Source organism: Stegodyphus dumicola, chromosome 1 (genome assembly GCF_044657685.1).
Source record: "Stegodyphus dumicola isolate Sdum_Otavi_A_Nest chromosome 1, ASM4465768v1".
NCBI classification, from domain to species: domain Eukaryota; kingdom Metazoa; phylum Arthropoda; class Arachnida; order Araneae; family Eresidae; genus Stegodyphus; species Stegodyphus dumicola.
The window spans coordinates 36,888,777-36,914,157 of record NC_140768.1 but is presented as its reverse complement, the minus strand read 5'-3'; the positions used below and the strand labels follow the sequence as shown (position 1 = coordinate 36,914,157).

Genomic DNA, 25,381 nt, shown 5'->3' with positions numbered 1-25,381 from the left:
GTAGTATTCAACTTGTCATGGGGGAAGGAAAAGCATTCCAGGAGAAATTCTTAGATACGGGCATTTTCGATGTTTGGGGAATTGAGATTTTGCCCTCTCTCGATGCGAAAGAGTTAAATACTGTCAGGTTTTGTAATATGTAATTGATGATTAACATGTATATTTATACATAAATAAAGAAAAGTAAGTTTATATCCCTTTTTGAATAGAAATTGCTGACTGGTTTGAAACCATTTGAGCAGCTATATCTGGTTACTACAAGTCTGGTGGTATGTATAGTAATTCTGGAAAGAAGATTTGTATGAAGAAGTTTAAGCAAATTTGTTCTGTCTTGTCATTTGATGGAATTTATAAATGTCAAAATTTTTGTTCCTTCAAGACTTGTGATCTGTGCTGTTGCAAAAACCGAAAAAAAGAAAAAAAAAAAAAAAAAAAGGATAAAGAAAGGAAAATCAGTGCAGCTTATCTTTCTTGTTACTGCCCTTCTCAGGGTCTTCTGTAAATGAGATTTAGCATTTTATGTACAAATTTCAATTTTAAGTAGAAGAACTTACTTTAAGCAGTAAGTAATTTTTATTTTCTTTTGCGTTATGTTAAGTGGAATACACGTATGATAATAACGCATTTGCTTCAAAGATTGTTTGAAGTAAAATTTGTCATTCTGCTGAGTATGTTTTTAAACAAAATTCTTGAAAACTGTTCATTATTAATCATGACTGAATAATTTTTCTAGTATATTTATGTGAGAATCTTACCGAAGATAACAAACTTACAAATTTATTAAAGCTTATATAGTATTGTTTTATAAAAAAAAACTTTACATTTCATCAATGCATTTTGTAATAATGGAAGAGAAAGTAGGTACACAAAACTCTTTGATGTATTGTTAAAAGTGCGTAAATGAACGTAGTAACTTATAGTTAGGCATTTCTATGGTGCTTTTTTGAATTATTGTATACATGTGTCTTGCTAAATTAAATCTTTTACCTCTGCAGTTTTTAGTAATTAAGACTTTAATAGGATGTATTGTTGCACGATTGACAATAGATGATTTGAAGTTAATGCACTTTTTATGATATTAAAGATTGGCATGTTTGTATTTCATGGAGAACCAATTAAAGCTTCTCTTCTTTAAAAGGTTAAGCATTTATTATGTGACTACATTTGCACTTAGTTTTAGTTATGTTGTTAAGCATCACAATAGCTGTCAAGTGCATACTGTTAATAATTATGGCTCTATTTGAATAGTATTTATATATCATTAAATGATCTTAGACTTTTCATTGTCTCATCATCACTTGTTTTTGTTTTGAATATTACAAGTATGTTACTTGATAAAGTTTTTCTCCCCTTTTCTGGCTCATAGTTTGTTTATTGTTTTAATTTTTACTTATGTAAGAAGCTGTCATAGTCTTAACTACTGTATAAAAATCTAAATTAAAGAAGTAAATTTTATATATCTAAATTCAGTGAATTTTGCCATATAAAACAAAAACAAAATATTTAAATTTTAAGTGTTTTGATTCTGGAACATTTGAGCTGATTGCAGTGTGATATTCCAAAAAGAAAAATTGAGTTAATTGAAATTCTGTTTATTGTTGGTTGAGATATATTTACATGCAATTAATAATTGAATGTCATATTATTATAAAACATTTCTAAGTCATAGTGGTATTGAAATAAATATTTATTAGTTTTCTTTAAAAATACATGTCAAATGTGTAATGAATTTTAAGATGCTTCATGCTGGCTGATAGAATTGCTTTTTTTATTGAAAATAAGATTTTCTGATGTAAGAATATTCAATAAAATACGTTTTAGGACATGCCATTTGATATTAACTGAATTAAATGATTAATATAAGAGACTGATAGGCATTTTATTTTTTCCTTTTCAGTAATCTCTGAAATACATATTCACAGAAATTTGATGAATTAAATTGTATCTTATTTTTTGATTTGTTGTAGAGCTTTTGACTATAAATATTTATTATTATTATTATTACTTTTTTATTTACTGGCATGTCATAGATGAATTTTGTTATAAAGAATACATCTTTAAATCATAATAGTTTGTTTAGAATTTGCAAAATATAAAAGAATTTTTTAGAGAAAAAAAATTTATGTAGGGAATTTTATATTCATATTATTATGATTGCATATTTTTCTAAATATAGCTATTCTGCTATGTACATTATTTGGAACACTTTGTAAAGTGGACTATGATGATGTGAATGTTTTTGAAGAGATATTCAAGTTTCCATTTTCATTGTGTTCATATTCCTATACTGATATTAATTTAGTTCTGTATACCTCTTATTTTCATTCCTGATATCATCATAAAATTTATGAACATTTTCTGCAACCCAATATTTTATCAGAATTCCCTTTTAATAGGTAGACATAATTAATTATTACCACTTTTCAGAAATCGATTTATATAATCATTATAAGGAAATAAATTTATTTAAATAATAAATATTCTAGATCGTGTGTTAGAAAAAGTTTTTTCTATGTTTCTATGTTATGTCAATATGTGAATTATTGAATTTTATTTAAATAATCTCATGTATATCATCTATATTACATGTAGGTAAATATTTAAAGACTATCTTTTAATTCTTGTAGAAGCTGTGTTAACAAAAAAGTGTGCTTTAAAAAATTTTTTAAAAAGAAAAAATTAATATAGGAGTATTTCTAGAAAAGGTTATTTATAAAATGACTTACAATACTGACAATACACTGTGAAATTTTAGTCACAGTGTATTATTGCCATATAATTTTGAAAATAGCAGAATGAAATTATCAAACAATTATTGCTCGTTTTACATTTTCTTTAGGAATAGTGTTGAGAATATCAGCAATAATAGAAACTGTTTTGCTATTCATCACTTCATGAATTAGATGATTTTTATCAACCATTAAAATAATCTTTAATCTTAGTCTTTTTGACACATTTTATTAAATTGATTTTGTGGTGTGTTTCTTCAAATTGATTGATACTTAATATCCATAGTCAAAATATAGAAAATAAAAAATCGAAAAATGTTTTATTGTTCCTAGCAACTGCTTACCATTAACTGCCACAGATAATTTATGGCAGAAAAATATCTAAGCATAGATAAATAATTTGGTTGCAGTTTCTGCATTATTAATTTATTGAAGTATGCATGTTATTTTTAAAAATTAGACCTCATGAAAACAGGGATCTAAATATCCTGTAACTTTTTATGAGTTTTGTAATTTGCATTACATTACTTGATTTTCTTTTTATTTTGAGACACCAGTATTTCTTCCAATCCTATTAAAAAACAAAATTATATTCCTGAAGATGTATTATACTGGATTAGGTAAGAAATACATATAATGTGTCTATAATTTATATAATATTTATATAATTAAAATAGGGTTTTGTTTTTACAATATTTGATAAAGTTTACAGTAGTTTGAGAATTATAATTTCTTATGCCACAATTGTACTTAAGCATATCTATATATTTTCAAGTATGTTATCTTGAATGTTGTATGTTTGTAACAATATATTATTAATAACAAAGTTTAATCTTATAGCATTTTAAAGCAATGAATAATTTTTAGCAAATAAGAATTTTTAATATGTATAAAAAATTGATTTTTAATCAAGATAAAGTAATACTTCTATGGGATTTTTTTCATATTTCTTATTATAAATTATGATATGATTTAAATTACTTTTCTAGCTTTTGTGAAATATTACACTGTCTTTTGATAAATATTGCATTTGTAATTTTTGAAGTGTTTAAATTTTGACTAGATTGATTACAATATGCAGCAAAGTCATTAAACATTCATTTTCCTATAACATTTAATTCCTATAACTTTTCATGTTGCATAAAACCAAAATATTATACTACCATCTGCTGCAAAGTGGGAGAGTTTGAAGGACAATCTTATTGAAAATAATAATAATAATGCTCACATGGTTTGATAGTTATTGCACAAAATAATTTTTACTTATAATTTAGAGCGGCTATGAGCTTGGCTATGATACTGACATATCATTTCCTTTGAAGCCTCTGTCACTGGGAGGGAAAAATGAAGCTCAAAGCATGAGGTTACAGATTTCTGAAATGTATATTTTATGCTTTTCTTGTATTTTTGTAGTATAAGTCCTTTCTAGATGATGATAATCAAGTAGATTTGTATACATAGGTGCTAATTTGCCATTAGACTGTGACATTGTATTTGTTTCTTCTCATTCTTTGTGCTTGTATGAATGGAAATGAAAAATATAGGTGTACTCTTTCATTTAACTATCAGTTTGTTTAATTAATAATTAATTGATCATTGAAAATTTTAATAATGATAACAGAAGTTATTTAGGAAGAATAAACTTTAAAATATATTTATGAGGTCATAAAATTGATGTAAAGAATTCAACTGATTGGAGATTTTTATGGACTGCCTCACTTATAGCATTCAGATCCTTTAAAAGCTTTATGATTTGTGAATTTCAGATTATAGTCTTTCTATCTTCCTTTAGCATCATATAGTCTGATGATGCATATAAATTTTATATCTACTAATGATGTTTTCTTAGTCTAATCTTGATCTGATTTTATTCCTTTCATACATGTGTATTTTTAACTCATATTACATGATTTTAAATTTTAATTGTATTTTCTAAAAATGCGTTTAATTATACTGAATGATCTTGAGAAGTGGGTATGGTATTACTAACTTATTTTAGAGTTTGTGTGTGTAAAGTTAGTAACTAATTTATTTAGAATTATGTATGGGCAAAGGTCTTTGCTTAAAACATATTCAGTTTTCCTGAGTGATTTCATAGATGGCATGCCTTATAATTCCATTATTTCATGAGCAAAATTTATTAATTAAATCAATAATTTCTTCGGAAAAATAAAATGATAATATAAAAATTCCATAATGCCTTATATGAAAATATAATTGGTATAGTGTGCCTTATCCAAATATTATATTGTGCTCATTAATACAACAATACAATTTATATTAAAATTTAATTTCATCTATATGAATTTTTGTATGTATGTATTTAAATGAATATTTCAAGTTGTTTTCAGTAAATCACGTTATGAAAAAATATTTTCTATAACTTTTAGCATTTCAGATCTTTCATTTTTTTTAGAATTCTTGTATATTTGCTTATTTTTTAACGCGTTTCCAGAGTTTTAAAAAACAGATATTTTTAAAAGTTAATCTATTCTTTGTTAAATGTAGGAGTATGCCTGTAAAAATATGATGTAATATTCTTTATCAGCTTTATACTTTATTGCTGTATAGTTGTACATGCATTAATTTTGTATAAATTAATGTATTTTTTTCAGGTCATAGGTGTAATTGTACTTAATACTGTAATTAAATTTTTAAAAAGTTATTAATTTAGCAGGATTAAAAAAGTTTCTTTGTTTTTACAAAAGCATAATTTTATGAGAACCATTCTTGATTTTAATGTATTTTAAATGCATTGTTTTAATTATTTCATTAAAATTTAAATGCCAATGTTCATTGCATATTCTTATCTGTAAAAAAACTAAGGAAAAGAAAAACCCTTGTGCCTTTTAATTATTTCATATCCTGAAGGGTAGCTAGATTTTTCAATATAAAAATTTTTTCTTTTATTATCATTTTCTACCTTAAAAGATAGCTAGACTTTTTTGCCTTTGATATATCAAATATACGAAAATATGTATATTGAAAAATGCCATCAAATACTAAAAGTTCTAATATAGAAGGGTGAAATATTTCACATGTGATTCAATTTATTTTTATACAGTTTCTGTAAATTTTTATAGTTATCATATTGTAATCAGTTTTGCTCTTGAAAAGTGCTATCTGTCACCATTTTATCTCATATTGTTAAAATTAATTGAATTTGATGTTCCTTATTTTAAATTACTTTTAAAATGCTAATTTTACATTAAGTACTTTATTTTCTTAAAACAGTTTCCTTTGTATTGAAAGCGAGTGTTTAATTTAATCTTAGCTGAATAAGTTAAGATGAAAGTTATGCATATTAATTTTTGAACATTCTAAAATAATTAAATAAAATACTCATCTTGCTATGTTGTATGCATCTCTCATATAATTTGTTTAAATAACTGAAAATATGATATTAGATTTATTTAAAGTAAATGGGGCAAAATGTTTCTTATTTAAAACTATTAATTTTGTATATAATAAGTGTTTTCATAATTAAAATTGTTCGTAAAAGTTTAATGGAAATTTTTAGTGTAATTTAGATTAGTATCCTAACACCAGAAAGGGTTTCTCATGTATTATTAATAATTTTCATAAATTTTTCCACATACTTGGTAACCTTTTTATTGATGCATAGATATTTCTCGTATTCCTTGTCTCAGGATTTCATCATGAAACTTGTTTTATAAAAACCTGATTTGGAAGTTTCTTAAAGACTTATAGTAGCTTGTTAGACTGGAGTCCAATGAAAGGAATTTCTTCTTTCGATGCTGAGTTGTATGTACTATGAGCTACACAGTTATTATGACAATGCCAGTAGGCTTAAGCTTTGAAATACAAAATATCAGTTGCATCTGAAATAATTACAAAACTGCTAAGTCTTAAATAAACTCATTTATTTCACCAAAAATTTAAATCTTCATTGATGTGTTAAGTTGCAGTGCCAGCAGTCAAACAGCACATCGAAAAACATATTAAATTATTTATTCTTTGATAATCTAAAAATCCTAGTCAAAGATATGATGAATTTGTTATTTTCTATCTTAAAAGGTAGATGTGCATTAAAAGCATGGGAAGCAGGTTAAAGAACAGCTCCAGGGAAGCATACTTTGTAAAAATATATTTTTAGTGTATTTTTTGTATTTATTTTAATGCATACAAGCATTAGTAAGTTAAAAAGGTACTTTTCCGTTTCGCTGGTGCAAATCTCGCCAAACACACTTTATTGGCAACAACATACATTGTCCACATAAAAAAATGTTAGTTCTAAGAATTTCGTATTTTGAAGGCATAAACATTTAATATCATTTAAAATTTGTATAAAGCCAATAAATAAAGACAATAAATTTGTAAAAAGACATTAATTTAAGAATTTACTATGCTTTCATTGTTCAACATCCTCATTCGGCAGTTCATATCATGTGACTCCAAGTGATCTCAACTCACGTAAATTACGCTACTAAAATCTAATTCTAATAAATATATTTTTAGTGTATTTTTTGTATTTATTTTAATGCATACAAGCATTAGTAAGTTAAAAAGGTACTTTTCCGTTTCGCTGGTGCAAATCTCGCCAAACACACTTTATTGGCAACAACATACAGCGTACACATAAAAAAATTTTAGTTCTAAGAATTTCTTATTTTGAAGGCATAAACATTTTAATATCATTTAAAATTTTGTATAAAGCCAATAAATAAAGACAATAAATTTGTAAAAGGACATTAATTTAAGAATTTACTATGCTTTCATTATTCAACATCCTGATTTGGCGGTTCATATCATGTGACTCCAAGTGATCTCAACTCACGTAAACTACGCTACAAAAATCTAATTCTCTCAGTAATTATCTACATTAATTTAAATCTTAACTTGGAATACAAGTTTAAATGCAAGAATTATTTCAATTCATAGGAGTAAACTCAGAAATTATGTAAAACCACAGTGCTTTACTTCGCTAGTTTATTCTCATTAGAATTGATGAATTTAAACCTTGACTTTGCCTCTTCTCTATTTTTGGCTTCAGGTAAGCGATGTAATTGCATCCTTATTGACTAATTACTGTGAATGGTCTTAGGGGATAAAATTGAACTGTCTGGTAAAAATTCTATGTAATTGTATGCCAGTATTGAAAGAAGCAATCAATCTGATAAGAAATGGCTTCGACTTGTTTTGAAAAGGAGGCATGAAAGGTTACCAGTGAGGATATTCCGTTTGGCATCTGTTGTACCATTATTGGCGACTTTGTCACCTGCGCTGGCTAAACGTAAAAAGTGCCGTTAAAAATATAAATGTGTTTACAATGCATAATGAATAATTGTGATAAATAGAGTCAGACTCCTAAGTGAAACTTTTAAGATTTCAATAGGAAGTCACTATATAGTACAATATTTTATTTATATGGGTTCAAAGCATTTAAATTAGAAGTAAGCAACTAGGATTCAGAGGAGTTGTTGGACTTCAAAGCATAATTTTGCACTCATTTTATCCTAAAATGCATTTCAAAAAGCAATATTATGTTATTGCTTATTTGATTTTTAAATACATTGAAAAAGCTTGTTATGCACACACACATTTTAGTGCATTACATTTGTCACCCTGTAGCTTAGTGTCTAAAGCAGAGCGTACATCAAGTGCTAGCTATAAAGCAGGATAAATGGTAAAACAGCAAGCAAATTACCTTAACAAAACACACTAATTTTTTAAAAAATAGGTTGACATGGTGATTTACATAGGTTTTTAAAATAACACCCATTCTGGTGTTAATATGTGTGTAAGTTATTTTTTTGGGGGCAATATCTATGTAGGGTTTTTTTTTTTTTTTTTTTTTTTTTTTTTTGAGGGGAAGGAAAAAAAAAAAAAACCTTTTCGGTTTTGAAGATTAATCACAGTCTTTGTTATTTGTGTATTAATTAGGAAGAGCTTAAAAGTTAAAAAATTAAAAGTGATTTCCACAATGTTATTTAAAAATCTATAGACTAAGCATAAATAAATATTTATATATACTTTAAAATTGATATTAGGGCCTACTGAAATATATATTTTTGTACCTAATAAATATATATCTGGAACTTCATAAAAATTTTCCAGGCTATTTAAATGTATAAGAGCATTGTTAAATTTATCGATAAAAGAACACAATGCATCTTCTAAAAGTAATATGTATATGTTTAAAGCAAGATAGCTAATTTGTGGAATATATTCTGCTTGCTTGTACAAATATATAACCTCCAATTTTTGTAATTACTTCAGTGTTCTGTGTTAATGCAATATTAAACAAAAATCAAAATGTCTTGTCATTGGGATTATTCTTGTGGCATTGTTTGACATTTGTATTTATTTTGTTTATTGTGAATGTGTCATATTAAAATGTTAATCAAGTTACAGTGTTAACTTTATTGAAAATGTGATTAGAAGTACATAATGCTTTTTTTTTTCTCGTTTGGAAGAAAGGGAGTTGCTCATTCTAGCATTTTTTTCCCTTTTTGTTGTGCTTAATAATATGAAGCCTTTGTTGAACTGCATGTGGTTTCTTTTGAGACTATATCATTAGTAACATTTTCTTATTTAGTCATTGTATAAAAATACATAAAATAAATAAAAATTTGAAAAAAAGAGTATTTTATTGTCTTTAAGCATCAAGTTTATAAATCCTGAATATTACAAACTGTTAAATATTTTGTTTAATATCAACTTCAATATATGTTATGTAGACTACAGAAATGCATGATGAGCAGCTAACATGCATAAACAAAACACTGTGCTTCTTTACTAGCATGATGGCTATATCAGTTTTAAAAAAGGAACAAAAAAAAAAAAAAAAACTCTTAGAAGTTTCATCTTGAGCATGCATTTAAGCTGTTTCTGATCGTAAAATGTTCTCATTTTTCGTAAACTTTCTTACAATGGTTTGTGCGAGTGACATTTGCTTTTTCTTATGCTTCGTATGCATTAACTACATGGAAAGAGGAAAGAATTAAATTTTTTATATGCAGTTTAAATATTATACACAATTAAGAATAGCATAAAATTCTAAAGAATTTCATAATATAAGAATTTTGAACAAATTGATCCAAGTCCAGTGTTCAGATTTTTTTTTTTTTTTTAAATATATAATACATCATAGCTGCCAACTTTCCTCATTTTTCCATAACATTCCTGTCTCTTGCAGATCACCAGATCTCTTGATTTTTAATTTTTAGCCCTTATTAAGGAAAAATGTTTGTTGACCTATGTGTGAAGCTTCAAGTAATGCTAAATCAGTGAATATTTGCCTTTAATTTTGTTTTATATCATTACATGGCACATTACTAAATTTATCCGTATGATAGTATGTGCATTTTATTTTCACCTTGTTTTAAAATACAATGATTAATTAAAACTTTGCTTAAGTGCAAGAAAATTATGAAATGCAATCAACCAATGTAAAATTTAGGTAATCTGATTAAATATTGATAATATGTTTTACAACGTAATCATACTATACTGTTAAATAACCTGAATCATACATTAAAAAATGAATTTTAATCAATTTGGAGTTCTCCCCAAATGGTGTATCCTTGCAGCACAGAAACACTGTGAAAATTCCCTATTTTTTATATTTCGAGGTTGGCAGTTATGAATATATTTTTTCAACTTGTTTATTTGCAGAATACATTTTCAGTTTAAAGATTAAGATATCTATATATTTTTACCACTTCAGATGTAGATAGTAATGAATGCACAAAACATGAGAATCCAACTAAATTCTGTTGTTTTCTCATGTTTTATTTATGATCTGAATGAAAATGATTCTCAGAGATAGCAAAAATAGAACTTAATCAAAGCTTTAACATGTTGTCTTCTGACAGGTGAGCGAGCCGTAGTATTTTATTGTAAAAGTAAACATCAGTTTTCATCAGTGCACTTCCTCCATCATATTTCTCTCAAAATATGTGCACTCGTGTACGAAGTTAAGAGAATAAGCATATTATATCAAATTTTTGAAGAAATTTGATTTAGATAGATTTAAATGAAATTTGGTATGAATATACATTTATAATATTAAAAAATTCTTTTAATGAATACAAACAAATTCCATATTCTTTCTTCCTAAATGCATAGTATAATTCCGAGCTCCTGCTACTTTAAAATTAACGTGTGACAAAAGTAGCTCTAGAAGCACAATTGCAAGATGAGTACATACTTATATTCTTAGAGAGTTTTAGCTATGATTATGACATAGAATTTTTGAAAAATCCAAAATATAGGAATACATCGGATAGTGCAAATTCGGTATAATAACTGAGTGAAGTAGTGCTGTTTCCTTCTTTAGGCAACTCGTCAATCAATTAAGGTGATTTTTTTAATCATATAAAAAATTTTTACTGCCTATCGAAAGATAACTTTTTTGTTTTAAATTAGCAACTTTGTTAGCATGGCAAAAAACTGTATTAAAGTGGATGTTTGAAATACATTATAAGAGTTTTTCTGAATATCACTGTTCATTTTTTATATTCTTTTAAATATTCTGTTATAGTTCTAAATCTGAAACCATAGCAAAGACTAAGAAAATTGCAAAAGGATTTTAACTAGTTTTTAGTCATACTGTTGGATGTCAATGAGATCTTGTTTGATGGCTGATTCCATTATGGAATAAAGCTGTAAAAACCGGTAAAATGATAATAAAATGAGCGTTCAGCAGTCATACATTGCATGATAAAATGACGATGATGAACGCTGTTCATTTTTACTTGATTATTTTGTGTGCGAGTGAAAAACATAAAATTGCAGTCGTAAGATTATGGTCTGAAGACACAAAGGAGAGTTTACCATAAAAATATTTAAATATTAAAAAATATATAGTTATGTAACATATGACGTTTGAAGCAGTTATAAGAATAAAACTGGAAATGTTCATGAAAATTATTGTTTAGATATTAATTAAATGTTGTAATTTAAATTAATGGAACGTATGATTTAAAAAAAGGAAAATGTTAAACTTTGGAAAGTGCATTTATTACTTTTAAATCACTCAATTTATAAATTAATAACAGGTTGCTTAAATTTGAAAAATAAATTATAGATCTTATGATTTTCCCAGTAGCAATACTTTGCAAACCAGTAATGTCCGAATATATGTGGATGGTAATTAGTGATCTTCTTTAATGGACTGGTAACATTTGGAAAGAGCTGCTGCTTAGTTCTTTCGATTTTTCTTTGGGTGGTGAGGTCAGGAAATTTTATATGTTAATTGAAAAAAAGATCTATTAAACTTTTAGATATAGTTAAGTAGTTAATTTTGAGGATTTTATCATGTCATTATAGGTTATGATTCTTTTTTACAAATTCATGCTAACTGCTAGATTAAATTACGATTATTCCTGCTGCTCATTGTATTTGCATTCACCAGCGGCTGAGCAGTAAAGTCGCTGAACACTGGTAGTTTGACCTGAGCTCGATTCTAGAAAACTGGTTGGCTGCATGTGTAACGTGGATACGAGCTAGCTTTCCCTTAGCGAGGAATATCTCAAGGGAGAAAGAATGTCCCGTATTTACATTACATTTTCCTGATTTTCAAATCGTATTTATCGACAAGTGGCAAAATGTTCCTTCTTATTTCTAGAATATTTACTAACAACTTACCTCTTCGTCATATAGGTTGGTTTTTCGAAGACCATGCGCCATGCAGAGACCTTCATAACTAATTTCACTCGGCGATTTCCACCCCATTATCGTTTGCGAATGAATTTTCGCTTCTCGAAGTAATATCATCACCACACGAGGTCTGGTTGTAGGATCATCCTAGAAAAATAAGAAATTAAGAAACTTCCTTTAGATACATAATGTGATGATATAAAGAAAAAGAGAAAATTAAAAGAATTTTGTACTTTAAATTGCACAAATATCGAGAAGAAATATATCTTTTTTCTTTTAATGACTAATTTCTGTTCTGTATTTATCCTAAATTCTTATGCAGCACTTACTTTAGGAAACAGGAATACAACCTATAGATGTGTATTACGATTACAGTTCCCGATTGAGGCCATGTAGGACCCCAGTGCAACATTCGTTGCCACACTCTGTCTTTTTTTTTTTTTTTTTAAATATATATGAAAGGAAGAACTTTAATGAATTATAAGATGATTTGGGGATTCTAAACTCCCATCTTATGTGTTTAAGCAGTAAATTAGGGCCTCGGTATTAGTAGCATAAGTACACGTACTTAAAAAAGAGTCAAACCCACTTACTAGCAATATAATATCTCGAACACTTCTTGGCACATAGTCAGGTCCTACATATTCAGCATTTGTAATATCATCTCGAATTTTTCCTTGTATGAGAACCATATCTGTAATGACATCATGAACATGGAAGTTGGTGATATCCTTCAACTCAGGAAAAATGCCGCTTTCTAGGTGTATTTTAATTTTTTCATCGGACCATTTCTGGAATGGAAAGAAAGAATCTATCAATGCCTACTATCAGAGTGGTAACAGCTGCCACATCTCCCGGTTTTTCATCATATCTCCCAGCAATAAATAAAATTTATTGAATTAATGAAACTTAAATTAGGAAAACTGCACCCCTCACCTCTAGTGAATTTCAGAATAATTTTTCTTCTTAAATTTTATTTCATTTGATTTGTGCATTTTATTACTTTTGCATCGATCTTATTTTCTTATTAACTTTCATTTGATCTGAAGTTGTCTTAATCTACTATTGGCATTTGTAGATTTTCATATGAATATTCAAGCAATGTTTATTAGTTATGAATTATCTTGCATTTTATTTTTATTCATTAAACTGTTGCGAAATGCCCAGCTGCAATGAGAAAGCTTCCCCGCGCCAGAAAGCGGCAGAGTTGCCATATTTGCGCGATATCGCCCTTTTGGCGATGTTTGGCAATAAAATTGGCGATATGCCTTAGACGGAGCGAGAACGCATTCTTGGTAATTTTCTCGAGAATGTTCTCGAAGGTAGATTAAAGCTATATATATCCTGCCTGTACGCATAGTAGGGGTATCAGTATCAGTAGTGGACGCGGCCCGACCCGCCTAACCAAACAAGTTGATATCATGGTCAGGCCACGCCCATTTCAACAAAGGAAAAAATTGAAACATAAACTATCTAAATGAGAATAATCATGTGTTAATAAAAATACAAACATAAAAGTGAAGAAAAAGAACAAATATAAACATTTAAAGAAAAACAGACATGAAAGACAAAAAAAAAAAAAAAAAATACCGCGAACAACAAACACAAGCCATGGTAACAAATTAGTAAAATAGACCAAAAGTAATGGCAATAAAAAGCAAAAATTCTACACTGATTCCCATTGTTCGGCGCTCACCGTTAATAATTTTCATCACAGATTTATATAATTGTGCGAAATCTTTATAGCACAAAAATGGATTTTCTAAATCAATATTTTTTTTCCTTAAGCTGTTAAAGAAGGGAGAGACCTCGAGGAAATGCTTAGCATCACCAAACAGACCACATAGTTTACATTTATCGTCGTTCTGTATCTTACACCTAGCGAAGTATCCCGGGAAACGCCCATGTCCGATCAGAAACTGGTTAACTTCAAAATCATTGAAGATAATATTCTTTTTCTTAGTCAGTGTTAAGTGTTTCAAATAACGACTTTTCCTTTCAGAAATATTCCATCGTAACTGCCATTGCTTAAAATAATACGAATAAATAACTTTGGTAGTACAGTAGTGGTATCTTAAGTTCAGTACTATAGTAGTAGAGTTCAGAGGTTAGCATGAAAGCAATTTACCAAGTCCGGAGCTGTATTTTAGTGCTTTGCCGTGAAGCTGTCTTTACCGTTATAACCTGAAGGCTGTGTTGTTGATTGTTTCAGCGTGTTTATCGTAGTTTTTCGACGACTGTAAACGTGTCTTTGAAACTTTTATTGTAATAATAACGAATTGTGTTTTGATTCTTCATCAAGTGTTAGCGACAATTAATCTAAATCCACGAACCCGTAGAACGCAACAATACTAAGTTTTACACATTACAACAACATTACTGAGTTTTACACATACAAAACTATGCATATTAATAATTATTTTCATCGTATTTATTAGTTTGATAAATAATGTTTCACTAATTGCGATTTACTTAGTATAAAATCGTAAGAAAGCTGAAAAATGAAATTAGTCAGAGAACGCAAAGTTTAAACTACCTAACTAAACGCTCGGTTTTTAAGATTTCAAGGTTGGCAGCTATGAGTATGGTATATTATGCAAAAGTTTAAAATACCTGTATAAATTTCATTGGAATATTAGCAGTTTCTTTGTAATTTGACTGAAAATGTACTAACCTCGTAATTTTCCTCCTTAGAAAGAATTATAAATCCTATATCTAAAGCTATATTTCTCCACATATCGTAAGATAGGTCTCCAAATTTTTCTTCAGCTTCTTTGAGAACAGCATAATCGATTTCAAGTAGCTACAAGATAATATACTTGGTAAGAATTTAATATTATGACTGGAATAATTTTAAGTAACTGCATGCAGTAATCATCAGCAACTTGAAAAAATCCGAATGCAATTTAATTCTGTGAATAATAATTCTAAAAGAACAAATAATTCATGTAAGTAGCACAGCAATGGTTACTTATATCATTAAACAGATAAAATTTTGAATGATGAATGCAGAATTTGATCGAAGGATAATAGTGAAAACTGAAAGAAAATGCATTTAGTGAGTAAGAAATTTCTTAAAAGTGTAAAAAGCTTATTCAAAGATAAATTTTGCTGTGCATCTCGAATCAAATACACTGGTTTCCAAAAATTAAAGAAAAATCACAAAAATAGTGATAACTCTTTCATAAATAAGCAATCTGTACAAAATTTGCAAAAATTTGTAAAAATGTTGTCAAATAAGATTTGCTGAGTAAAACTGCAGTATACAAATTTGTGGCACTGCAATCGGAATGTGTCATCTGCGAGAAGCATAAAATTGCATGTTTGGAGTCAAGCCTGCAGGGATACTGAAGTAAAAAATCTTGGATAACCAATTCGTAAGAAGGACCTCCAAGCATCATTTGCTCGAAGAACTACGATGGAGAGCTACTGGGAGACTAGAAGCAGGACAAAGTCAGACAGAAGTAGCCAGATTACTAAATGTGAGTCCTTCTGTGGTTCATAGACTTTGGCAACAATATCTAACCACAGATTCGGCATCCAGGAGGTTCAGTTAAAGATGGCCAACCACTACGAAGAGCACCGATGGCCAATATTTGTTGTTTAGCCCACGAAGGAATGGAACCACAACTCAACGGAGATCCTCTCTTGCTGTAGCTAACGGAAGGTTGGCATCAACGGGAAACGTGCATAGAAGCATCACGAAGGAGGTAGGAGTTTTTTACGTGATCTAACCAGCCATTTGCGTGCCGCTCACATCACGTCATAGAGGGAAGGTTTGAGGTAGACATATCCACTGAACAGCTGATCAATGGAGGGCTGTTCTCTTTAGAGATGAATCCAATTTTAGCCTCTTAAGGGATAGTAGGCGTTATTTGATTTGGAGAGAACCTTGAACCCCTTATCATCCATCAAACATCCGTAAAAAATATGCATACGGAAGAGGCAGTATCTGTGTTTGAGGTGGTATCCCTTTAGGTAGACGCTCAGACCTCCATGTCTTTCCACATGGAACCGTGAATACTCAGGCCTATAGAGATGGCATCCTTGATGCTTATGTACGCCTCCATGCTGGGGCAAAAGTTGATAATTTTCTGCTACAGGACGAAACAACTAGACCGCACAAGGCTATCATCGTGGATGATTATCTTCAGCAGCAAACATTCAGCGCATGGAGTGGCCAGCTGTATCACCGGATCTGAGTCCTATCGAGCATGTTTGACATGCTTTATGAAGACGTATAGCTACTCTGAGCCCTCCACTTCAGACGCTTGCAAGTGCTTTGCAAAAGCAATAGCTCTCACTTTCTACATAAAGGATAGACTGCATAACTGACAGCATCACGCATCGCTATATGTGCTGTATTGCTTCTAAAGGAGATTATACTCCGAATCGAAGGTAATTTTCCTGTACCAAACTGATACATCAGATTTGTTCATTTTATACATATGCTGATTTCTGTAACACCATACTTGTCTGGTAGTTTTTTTTTTTTATACCTTACTATGCTTTGTACTCTGTGGGTTAGTTTCATTAAATTTTGCATGTAACGTTTTTGTGATTTTCCTTAATTAATAGTAGCCAATGTATTTAGCATCTAACATTATCAGGTGCAGGACTCAAACTGCATCAAAATATATGTTAATTGTATTAACCTTTGGTTTGCCCTTTATGAAAGCTATAGGTGAACAGTTATATGGCATTAGTCTGTAAGAAATTGTATTATGACATTAGTCTGTAAGAAAATTGCAGAGTAATGCCGTGTCTGTAATTTCGAATCGGGTTGATTTCGAAAATATACGATAGACTCTGACATCGGCAAAATGTTTATACACAGTAAACCCTTGCCGAACGCGATAATGCGTATACGCGTTATCTTAACTGTTTCCATTTAATTTGTCCAAACCGAGAATTTCAGTTATACGCGGTATACTGCAGAGCATCGGCAGCGTTGCGATAGGCCTGTTTAATGACTGGTTTGAAATTCATTTATTAAAGAAGTCTACTACTTAGAAACAGCAAAGCCTGAGCTATAAAGTTCTCCTAATTCTTTATAAGTCTTTGGTGTTGTTTTAACAAAAATTAATTTTGGAAAGTTATCGGGAAAATGTTGATATCAGTGTGAACGCTTTAAATAGAGCGCTAGCAAAGTGCTGCAGGAGAGTGATGTATAGAAGAAAATAATGCTTTTTAAAAATAAATGTCATAGAAATTTAAGTTATATCTTTAACGAATGAAGAGTCTAATATCACCTAACACCCATTTTCGTTATTATCTGAGTTATTGTTCTTTTAACGCTTATATTATTATAATTACCACTTTTGGAAGATATGGAAATTAGTTTAGAATTCAAATAACAAAAATCAGCGTTACATGGGCAAATTTTCACAGGACTAGTTTCAATGGTTTTACCGAACCATCATCCTCAGCTGCCAAAACGTAAATGAACGAGATAAGATATAGTGATTAGATAAAATAAGAATTGCTGTACAAGAGTTAAGCTACTGGAGCCATCTATTGATGAAACCAGAACTAAAACGTAATTTCCTTAAAGGCTGAAGGCAAAGATGAATTGGAATTAGGGTCGATAATTAGAATAGAAAGATTTGTTTGAATGTGAAATGCCTTTAGAAAAATCTAATTCACCAATGGAGGATGCCTTTTGAATAATTTTGGCTGCAGAAAAATTGAAAGTGGAATTTTCGGACCAATAATATTGGGCAACAGAGGACTTCTGTGTTTCCTTTTTTCTAACATATGCCTCATGTTCCTTAACGCGAAGTTTTAGAGCTCCTTTAGTTTGACCAACGTAAATTAAGCCACACTGGCAAGGAATTCTGTAAATACCCCAGGAATTCATATCCGGAATGAGGTCCTTGAGTATGGAACTGGGACTTTTATTGATAGGAGAATAAACGACCCGTAAGTTAAATTTCTGCAAAATACGTCCAATTTTATAGCTAATTAATTAATGGAAAGAAAAGGATGACAACAGAATTCTTATATATTTATCTAATCACTATATCTTATCTCGTTCATTTACGTTGTGGCAGCCTGCAGATGTAACGCTGATTTTTGTTGTTTGAATTCTAAATTAATACTTGTTCGGTGTGTTATTTTATCTTAAGATATGGAAATGTTTTACGAAATATGCAGTATTACTTTATTAAAATATAAACTGCATAGATTACTCCATACTTTTAATAGAAATTTAATAGTTGACTCGACTAAAAATATGTACGACAGGAAGTGCTAAAATTCAAAAGAAACAAATTCTTAAATTGAAGCTTTTAAGGCAATTTTGGCCGAGAAAATATTGCTTAGCCGAAGTATCGTGAAAGTTTCATCTTTCGAACGAAGTTTTCACAACAACTAACTCGAAATAAGAAATAATTACCTCACAAGCTGTGGCTGCTGTTACAGAAGTGACAGTTGGCTCTTCCAGCAAATATCCAAGAAGACCTATAATTTCTGATGTAGTAACATACTGAGAGAAAATCTCATTTCTCATGAAATACCATGCGGAATGAATATTGGATAAGATGCTAGATTTGAAACCATCATTTTCACCTGAAATCTGTAAAAAATGGTAAAGCTCATTTTGAAAGAATGATTTCTTTGCAAGTGGTATACTTCTTTAAAGTTACAGATTTCATTGTTTTTTTTTTTTTTTTTTTTTTTTTTGTGATACATTTTTATTAATTTTTTTTTTTGGTGATACATTTTTATTGATTTTTTTTGTGATACATTTTTATTGATTTTTTTTAATATATATATATATAATATATATATATATAAAACTAATCTGCATAGCAAAATCTGTGCCGTTTTTAAATTTAATGTTTAGTGCTCCCTTTAAGCATTTTCCCGGCACATTTTGCCGCGTAGCAGCTAAGATGAAATAAACATATGTTTCACATAAAGAAGAAATGCTTTGAGCACAACAATAATTAAAATAGATTCAACGAAATAAAAGCCTCTAATTTACAATATAAATTTGTAAGAATGCTTTAAATAGTTATTTAACTTAGTTATTAATTTAAAAATAAAAATATTATTTTTTAAAATTTGCAATTTTGGGCTAATCTTTGGAATATGGTAACAGGTAGTTTGGCGACATTTTGGTAAGGCGATAAAGGTTACTAGCTAGGACTTTAGCAATAATCTGAGAAGTACACAGTTCGAATCACAGATTATTTTGTCTCAGAGAAATGAGAGATCATGAGACATGTAATGTGACATTTTCCGGAAAATTCCAATCGGAATTTTAGCTAATAAGCATTTAGAAACAATTTCGCTGCTTAAGTGCAGAATCGCCCACTTATTTGTTTGGCGCTTTTTACAAAAGTAAGAAGAATTGGATTTTTGTCAATTTTCTTTGACTTTTTAAGTGAAAATAGGTCGATGTGTACATGGATAAAATCAAGAGTGTGCGCAACGCCATTTTTGTGCAATTCTGGGATTTTTTTTTAAGTGAAAATAGGTCGACGTGCACATGGATACCGTGTATATGCAATTCTTAAAAACGCGGCAAGCAGTGGCCGGTTCTACACTTTCTTCCAATTTCGCACCTAATCTTCGTCATGATTAAGCACTTTTGTTCCATAAAAGTTCTAGCATAAGCGTAATTCGGCTAGCAGATTGTTGGAAAAAATGTTGAGTAAAAAAAAACCAAGCCTTTACTTCGTGAAAACAAAATGGCGTCAAAAAAAAAAAAAAAAAAAAAAAAAAAAACTAGCAGGTTGCTGTAGCAGGGTTGGTCGCCAAAGTTTCGCCAAAAAATCGCCAAGTTACCATAATTCGAAGATTCACCCAATTTTGTTCTAAGTAAAACTTCCTTATTCTTTTCTAACCTAACTAATATGTTTAGAAAAAGTGTACTAATTTTTTTTTATATCTGGGAAGAATTTTATATCAGAAGCCAAGCGGTAAAGTCGCTGAGCATTAATAGTTCGACCTGGTTTCAAATCCTAGTGGACGAGATGGCTTCATGGGCGTTAAAAAAATTCATGGAATAAAAGATAAAACATAGATATTTATCTGTCTAAGACTTAATAAAAGCTTCTATGTGGCATTACCTCAGACATCTGAGCAGCGTTACCACTTGTTGCTTTACTGTTTCATCAAAACATGTCATTTTATATTAAATAGACATTGATTTCTTAATTATATGATATTCTTCATTTCCAGACCCTTTTTGATTTTAATTTATTTTATATACCCTTTACAATGTCGCTGAAGGTATAGAAAGGAAATTTCTCGAGAAATCTTTCATTTATACATTTTTTAAAAGATGGCAATAATAATAATAATATACAAATAATAATGAAATTTATGTAAGGTTTGAAATACCTGTACGACTCCTTTATAAACAATCCGTAACACATCTTCTACGTATCCAACATCTTGTATCAAAGTATCTTTAGAATATGAACGTAATACACAATTTTGCTGAAACCACAAAACAGTACATATATACTTATTTTATTTATAAGTCAGATATGAATGCGGCGAAAGAACTTTATAAGCAATAGAAATACTTTTAAACCCTAGGATTTAACAGATATTATTTTCGGAAAAGAATGTATATATAATAGTTTTGCATTATATACAGCATTCTTGTCATCAAATATGAGTCTAATAATTATTATTTTTTTGCGAAACATTGGAAGCAGATAAAATAACAGAAACACTTGTGAAACTTCTATTATTAGTTTATAAAATAGAAATGTTAAATTGATTAGTTCTTTCTAATGAGGATCTGTATTTTATGTTACTGGATAATGTCTTTGAAATCATAAAAAATTGTGTGCTGTGTAAAATATCACTTTCTGTTAATTTAAAAATATTGCAGATCATTTAACGAGACAATCAAAAACAAAAAAATTGGATGTGTACACCATATGACTTCGTTTTGCGGAATGTTAAATTATACGCATTTTTTCCTGCATTTCATTTAAACTTATTTCCTCGAATTTCATTAGAGATAACTTTCTCATTCAATTAATCAATTCTCACTTCACGACAAGGCAAAACTACATAAAACCTCAAAATATCTTTATTAAAAATTAGAAAATATAGAAAAATATGAAACATCAAATACAGTTAAAACAATTAAAAAAACAATTTTTACAATTAAAATTAGAGTTTCTACGCAAAAACAAGCAATGCGGCCAGCAGGCAAAAAGACAGATTTTTCGGTGTACAAAACTTAATATTTACTTTTGCTCCCACTCGGCAGAAAGACACTGAAGGGGCGGAAGCTGACTTAATTCAAAATTCTGCTAAGTTTCAACTGTAAACAAACATGGCGGTTATGGTAAAAAATTAGGCTTAGCAGCACTTAAACAACTTTTAATTATACAACTTATAATGATAAATCTACAGCTTCTGCATACAGATTAGTTAAAGGCATAAAAACCGTAATCGAAAGATAAGAATAACATAATATCATAATTAATCACTTTTAAAGCAAAAAATTCACAATTTACCAACATATGAGAATAATAATTTTAAAAAAAAAAAAAAAAAAAAAAAAAAAAAAAAAAAAAAAAAGACTTAGCACACGGAGCCGAGTAACAGAGTGAGTATATATATATAAGAAAAATAAAGAACATGTGAAAGAATCGAATTAACAGCTTAAATTCCCTTCTGTATTGTAATAACAATATATATATATATATATATATATATATATATTTTAGATTTTATTTTTGAATATAATGATCGGAAAATTCCCATTCTAAGCAGTTAAGTTACGGAAATACTGAATGTTTTTCATCATTAAGATGTACGGATCATTTGATCACATTCTAAGCAAGCAGCAGTTAAGTTAGAGAAATACTGAATACTTTTCATCATTAAGATGCACGGATCATTTTGATCATTATACTAAACATGTAAATAATCGCATTTATCTGTATGTGTTCGTAAAGTGAAATAAATTGGATATAAAACGAAGTCTGATTTCGAATCAAAACAGCTATATAAAAATCCAACATATATCCTACGTGGCGCTTTCAAGACATGAAAAACACAAGTTGAATTTCGTCAGTCGGTACAGTAGAACTGGTGATATAGAACTATCCCCTCTTTTTTTTTATGCAAGTTTACATTAAGATATAATAACACGCGGAACAAGTATTAATTTAGAAGTCAAACAACAAATTTGCGCTTTTGCAGCTGAGGATGATGGTTCGGCAAAACCATCGAAACTAATATTGTGAAAATTTGAAAATATAACGTTGATTTTTGTTGTTTGACTTCTAAATTAATCAAGTTTACGTTATTTACATGCTCAGTTTATCAGGTTCAGTGTTTCTCCTTACTTGCTTGGGGAACATTCAAGAACCTGACTCGGAACAGGGAGCTTACTAAAGCTATGTTTAATAAATGTGGGAAGTAGACAAGATACACAGGAAGGGTATACGAAACCCTTTATTTTTCACTCTTTACAATAATTTCCGGACTTCGGAATACAGAGACCAACCACTTGTGGTCTGAACGTAAGAATATAAAAATATTAACTAAACTCTAACTTAACTTTGGAATAACAAACAAGGGCCTACGTAGAAGATTGGCCGTATATTAACAGGAAGCCGTATGTAGTACAGAGAACTGTTAACACTACAATACGTTTAAAATTATCAAGAAACCAGCAACCGAGTAAAACTTCTAAGGCAAGCGGCCTGCTTCGACTAACTCCTTCCTCTCTCTCGCTTTGCAAAAAGCCACAACTTAAGTACTTGGCGTTCGCCAGACAAATTTTGCATAAATAAGTTAACGCTTTTAATTCTGGCCGGAAGTAGAAAATAAGAAGTGATAGTAAAGATTTAAAATAAAATAAACGTTAGTAAAACTTAAGATCCTTACAAGTTCAATAAAAATTACAGCTGAGACATGCAATGTCCGAAATTGAAACGTAAATTACGTAGAGATAAAAAATTGACGGATGGTAAAATGTACAGTTACCAGACGACGAGAGTTCATTTTTGTGTCTAAAGCACTGACATCTGCTCCAATGCATCCAATCCATTTGCATCCCAATGAAAACATTATCCAGATTTCAGTGCCTTGAAATCTGGATAATGTTTTCATTGGGATGCAAATATTTCTGGATAAAACAAAAATAATTTTTGGATCATATGAGCAATCTCATTAACACATATTCACATTACTCGCGACTTCCCAACAGATTTACTGCAAAGTGTATTCGATTTATTTTTCAATAATTTAAACAGTCTGCTGATCGAACTCTTTGCTGTTACGTTTCGTTTTATTTCTTCGGAGCAACTATAGTTTGTCGTGCAGAGCTAGGTAATTCAGGAATTGTAATCTGTTTTAACACTGAAACTGATTTTCTATAAAGAGTCCCGTATTTTCATTTTAAAAATACGATCACTTTAGTAATGATAAATATTTGCCGGCTCCTTGTTGTTTGCAACGTCCCTTAAATAGTATTATAATTACGCGGTGGAAAATGAATGTGATTAGACGTATATTTCTTGCCCAGAAGACTGATATTTTAATTAAGGATTTACTTAATTAAAGTGATTTTCACTTCAGAGATTTGTGACATTTTACTAAGGATTCCGAATTCAAAAAGAATTTATGGATGAATTAAAGTAATAAATAAAGGTAAATTAAAAAAAAAAAAAAAAAACACAGCAACTTTAAAAATGACTGGGATTACTAATGTTTAGAACACGTAAAATCTTTCTTTCAAGCCCCCATTTTCACTACTTGCCACGATAAAATTCGTGGGCATGTTCTGATCAGGTCGGGCAAATGAAATCAGCCACAACCACAACACGTTTTGTTTGAAATTAGCGACAAAGATTGAACTGCATTCCAGTTATTAAATTTCAAGTAAGTCTGCCCCCCCCGATCATTGTAGATTTACAAGGGCGAGTCAACTGAAAGTGAGCCAATGCGAATATATGACAAACAGAGTACTTTATTTAAAGGTAGTCTCCATGAACATTGAGACATTTATCCCATTGACAAATGAGCCGCGTGATCCCCGTCTCATAAAACTCCTTGGGCTGTCGATTCAAAAAGTCTGTAACCGACTCCTTCACGGCGTCGTCCGACACGAACCTGTACCCTTGAGATGTTTTTTCAGTTTCCCGAAAATGTGAAAGTCGCATGGCGACAAATCTGGACTGTATGGAGGATGTTGCAGCGTGTCCCACTTGAACTTTGCCAGTTGTGTCTTAACCACATCAGTGACGTGGTGACGAGCATTGTCGTGTAGCAAGATCACACCATTCGTCAATCTTCCAGGTCGTTTGTTCTTGATTGCGACACGCAGCCGATCCAGCGTTGCACAATATCGCGAACTATTGATAGTCTCTCCACGTTTAGCAAATTCAATCAGTAATGGCCCCTGACGATCGAAAAAAAGTCAATAGCACCTTTCCCGAGGAAATGACAGCCTTTGCTTTCTTCGGGGGTGGTGAATTCAAATGTTTCCACTGTAAGCTTTGCCGGCGTGTTTCAGGTTCGTAGTGGTGGCACCATGATTCGTCTCCGGTCACAATTGCAGACAAGAAGTCGTCATCCTCATTGTGATACCGGATGAGATGAGTCAAAGCAGCTCTGAATCTCTCCGTCTTCTGGCGGTCGTTCAAAATCTTGGGCATCCATTGAGCACACAAAAGCCGATAACCGAGATGATCATGAATTATGGTGTGAACCGAACCGTGACTGATGTTCACACGCTCTGCCAGTTCATCGATGCTTATCCTCCGTTTTTGTCTAATCAGCTCATCAACCTGTGCAATTGTGTCGGGGGTGATTGCAAGGTGGCTTTGCCCCGGTCTTGGATCGTCTTTGCAACTTTCACGTCCTTCTCTGAACCGTTTGCTCCAACGCTTCACAGTGGCCAATGCGATGCAATGTTCACCGTACACAGCAGTCATACGGCGATTAATTTCATGTTGCGAAACACCTTCAGCTGTCAAAAACCTGAACACACCACGCTGTTCCTCTTTTGGAGCGTCCATTATGTCACGCTACCGTCTTCA

The 25,381-nt window shown here is 30.3% G+C and overlaps 2 protein-coding genes across 4 annotated transcripts in view; one reads left to right on the top strand and one right to left on the bottom strand.

Annotated features, from left to right (window-relative positions):
• Nucleotides 1–9,337, top strand: part of LOC118186159 (uncharacterized) — a 268,685-nt gene extending 259,348 nt beyond the window's left edge. For all 3 annotated transcript variants that reach the window (XM_085813997.1, XM_085813988.1, XM_085814006.1), the window contains one exon: nucleotides 210–9,337. The gene's annotated coding sequence lies outside the window, so the exon portion shown is untranslated. The remainder of the gene's footprint in view (nucleotides 1–209) is intronic.
• A 150-nt stretch (nucleotides 9,338–9,487) lies between these two features.
• LOC118181951 (sperm-specific sodium:proton exchanger-like) overlaps nucleotides 9,488–25,381 on the bottom strand; it is a 98,448-nt gene continuing 82,554 nt past the window's right edge. The window contains exons 19-24 of the mRNA XM_085813982.1: nucleotides 20,706–20,804; nucleotides 18,751–18,930; nucleotides 15,028–15,156; nucleotides 12,947–13,144; nucleotides 12,342–12,500; nucleotides 9,488–9,672 (exon numbers count right to left, since the gene is read on the bottom strand). Of these exons, the coding sequence (XP_085670108.1) occupies nucleotides 9,571–9,672; nucleotides 12,342–12,500; nucleotides 12,947–13,144; nucleotides 15,028–15,156; nucleotides 18,751–18,930; nucleotides 20,706–20,804 (867 nt within the window). The 3' untranslated portion in view covers nucleotides 9,488–9,570. The remainder of the gene's footprint in view (nucleotides 9,673–12,341; nucleotides 12,501–12,946; nucleotides 13,145–15,027; nucleotides 15,157–18,750; nucleotides 18,931–20,705; nucleotides 20,805–25,381) is intronic.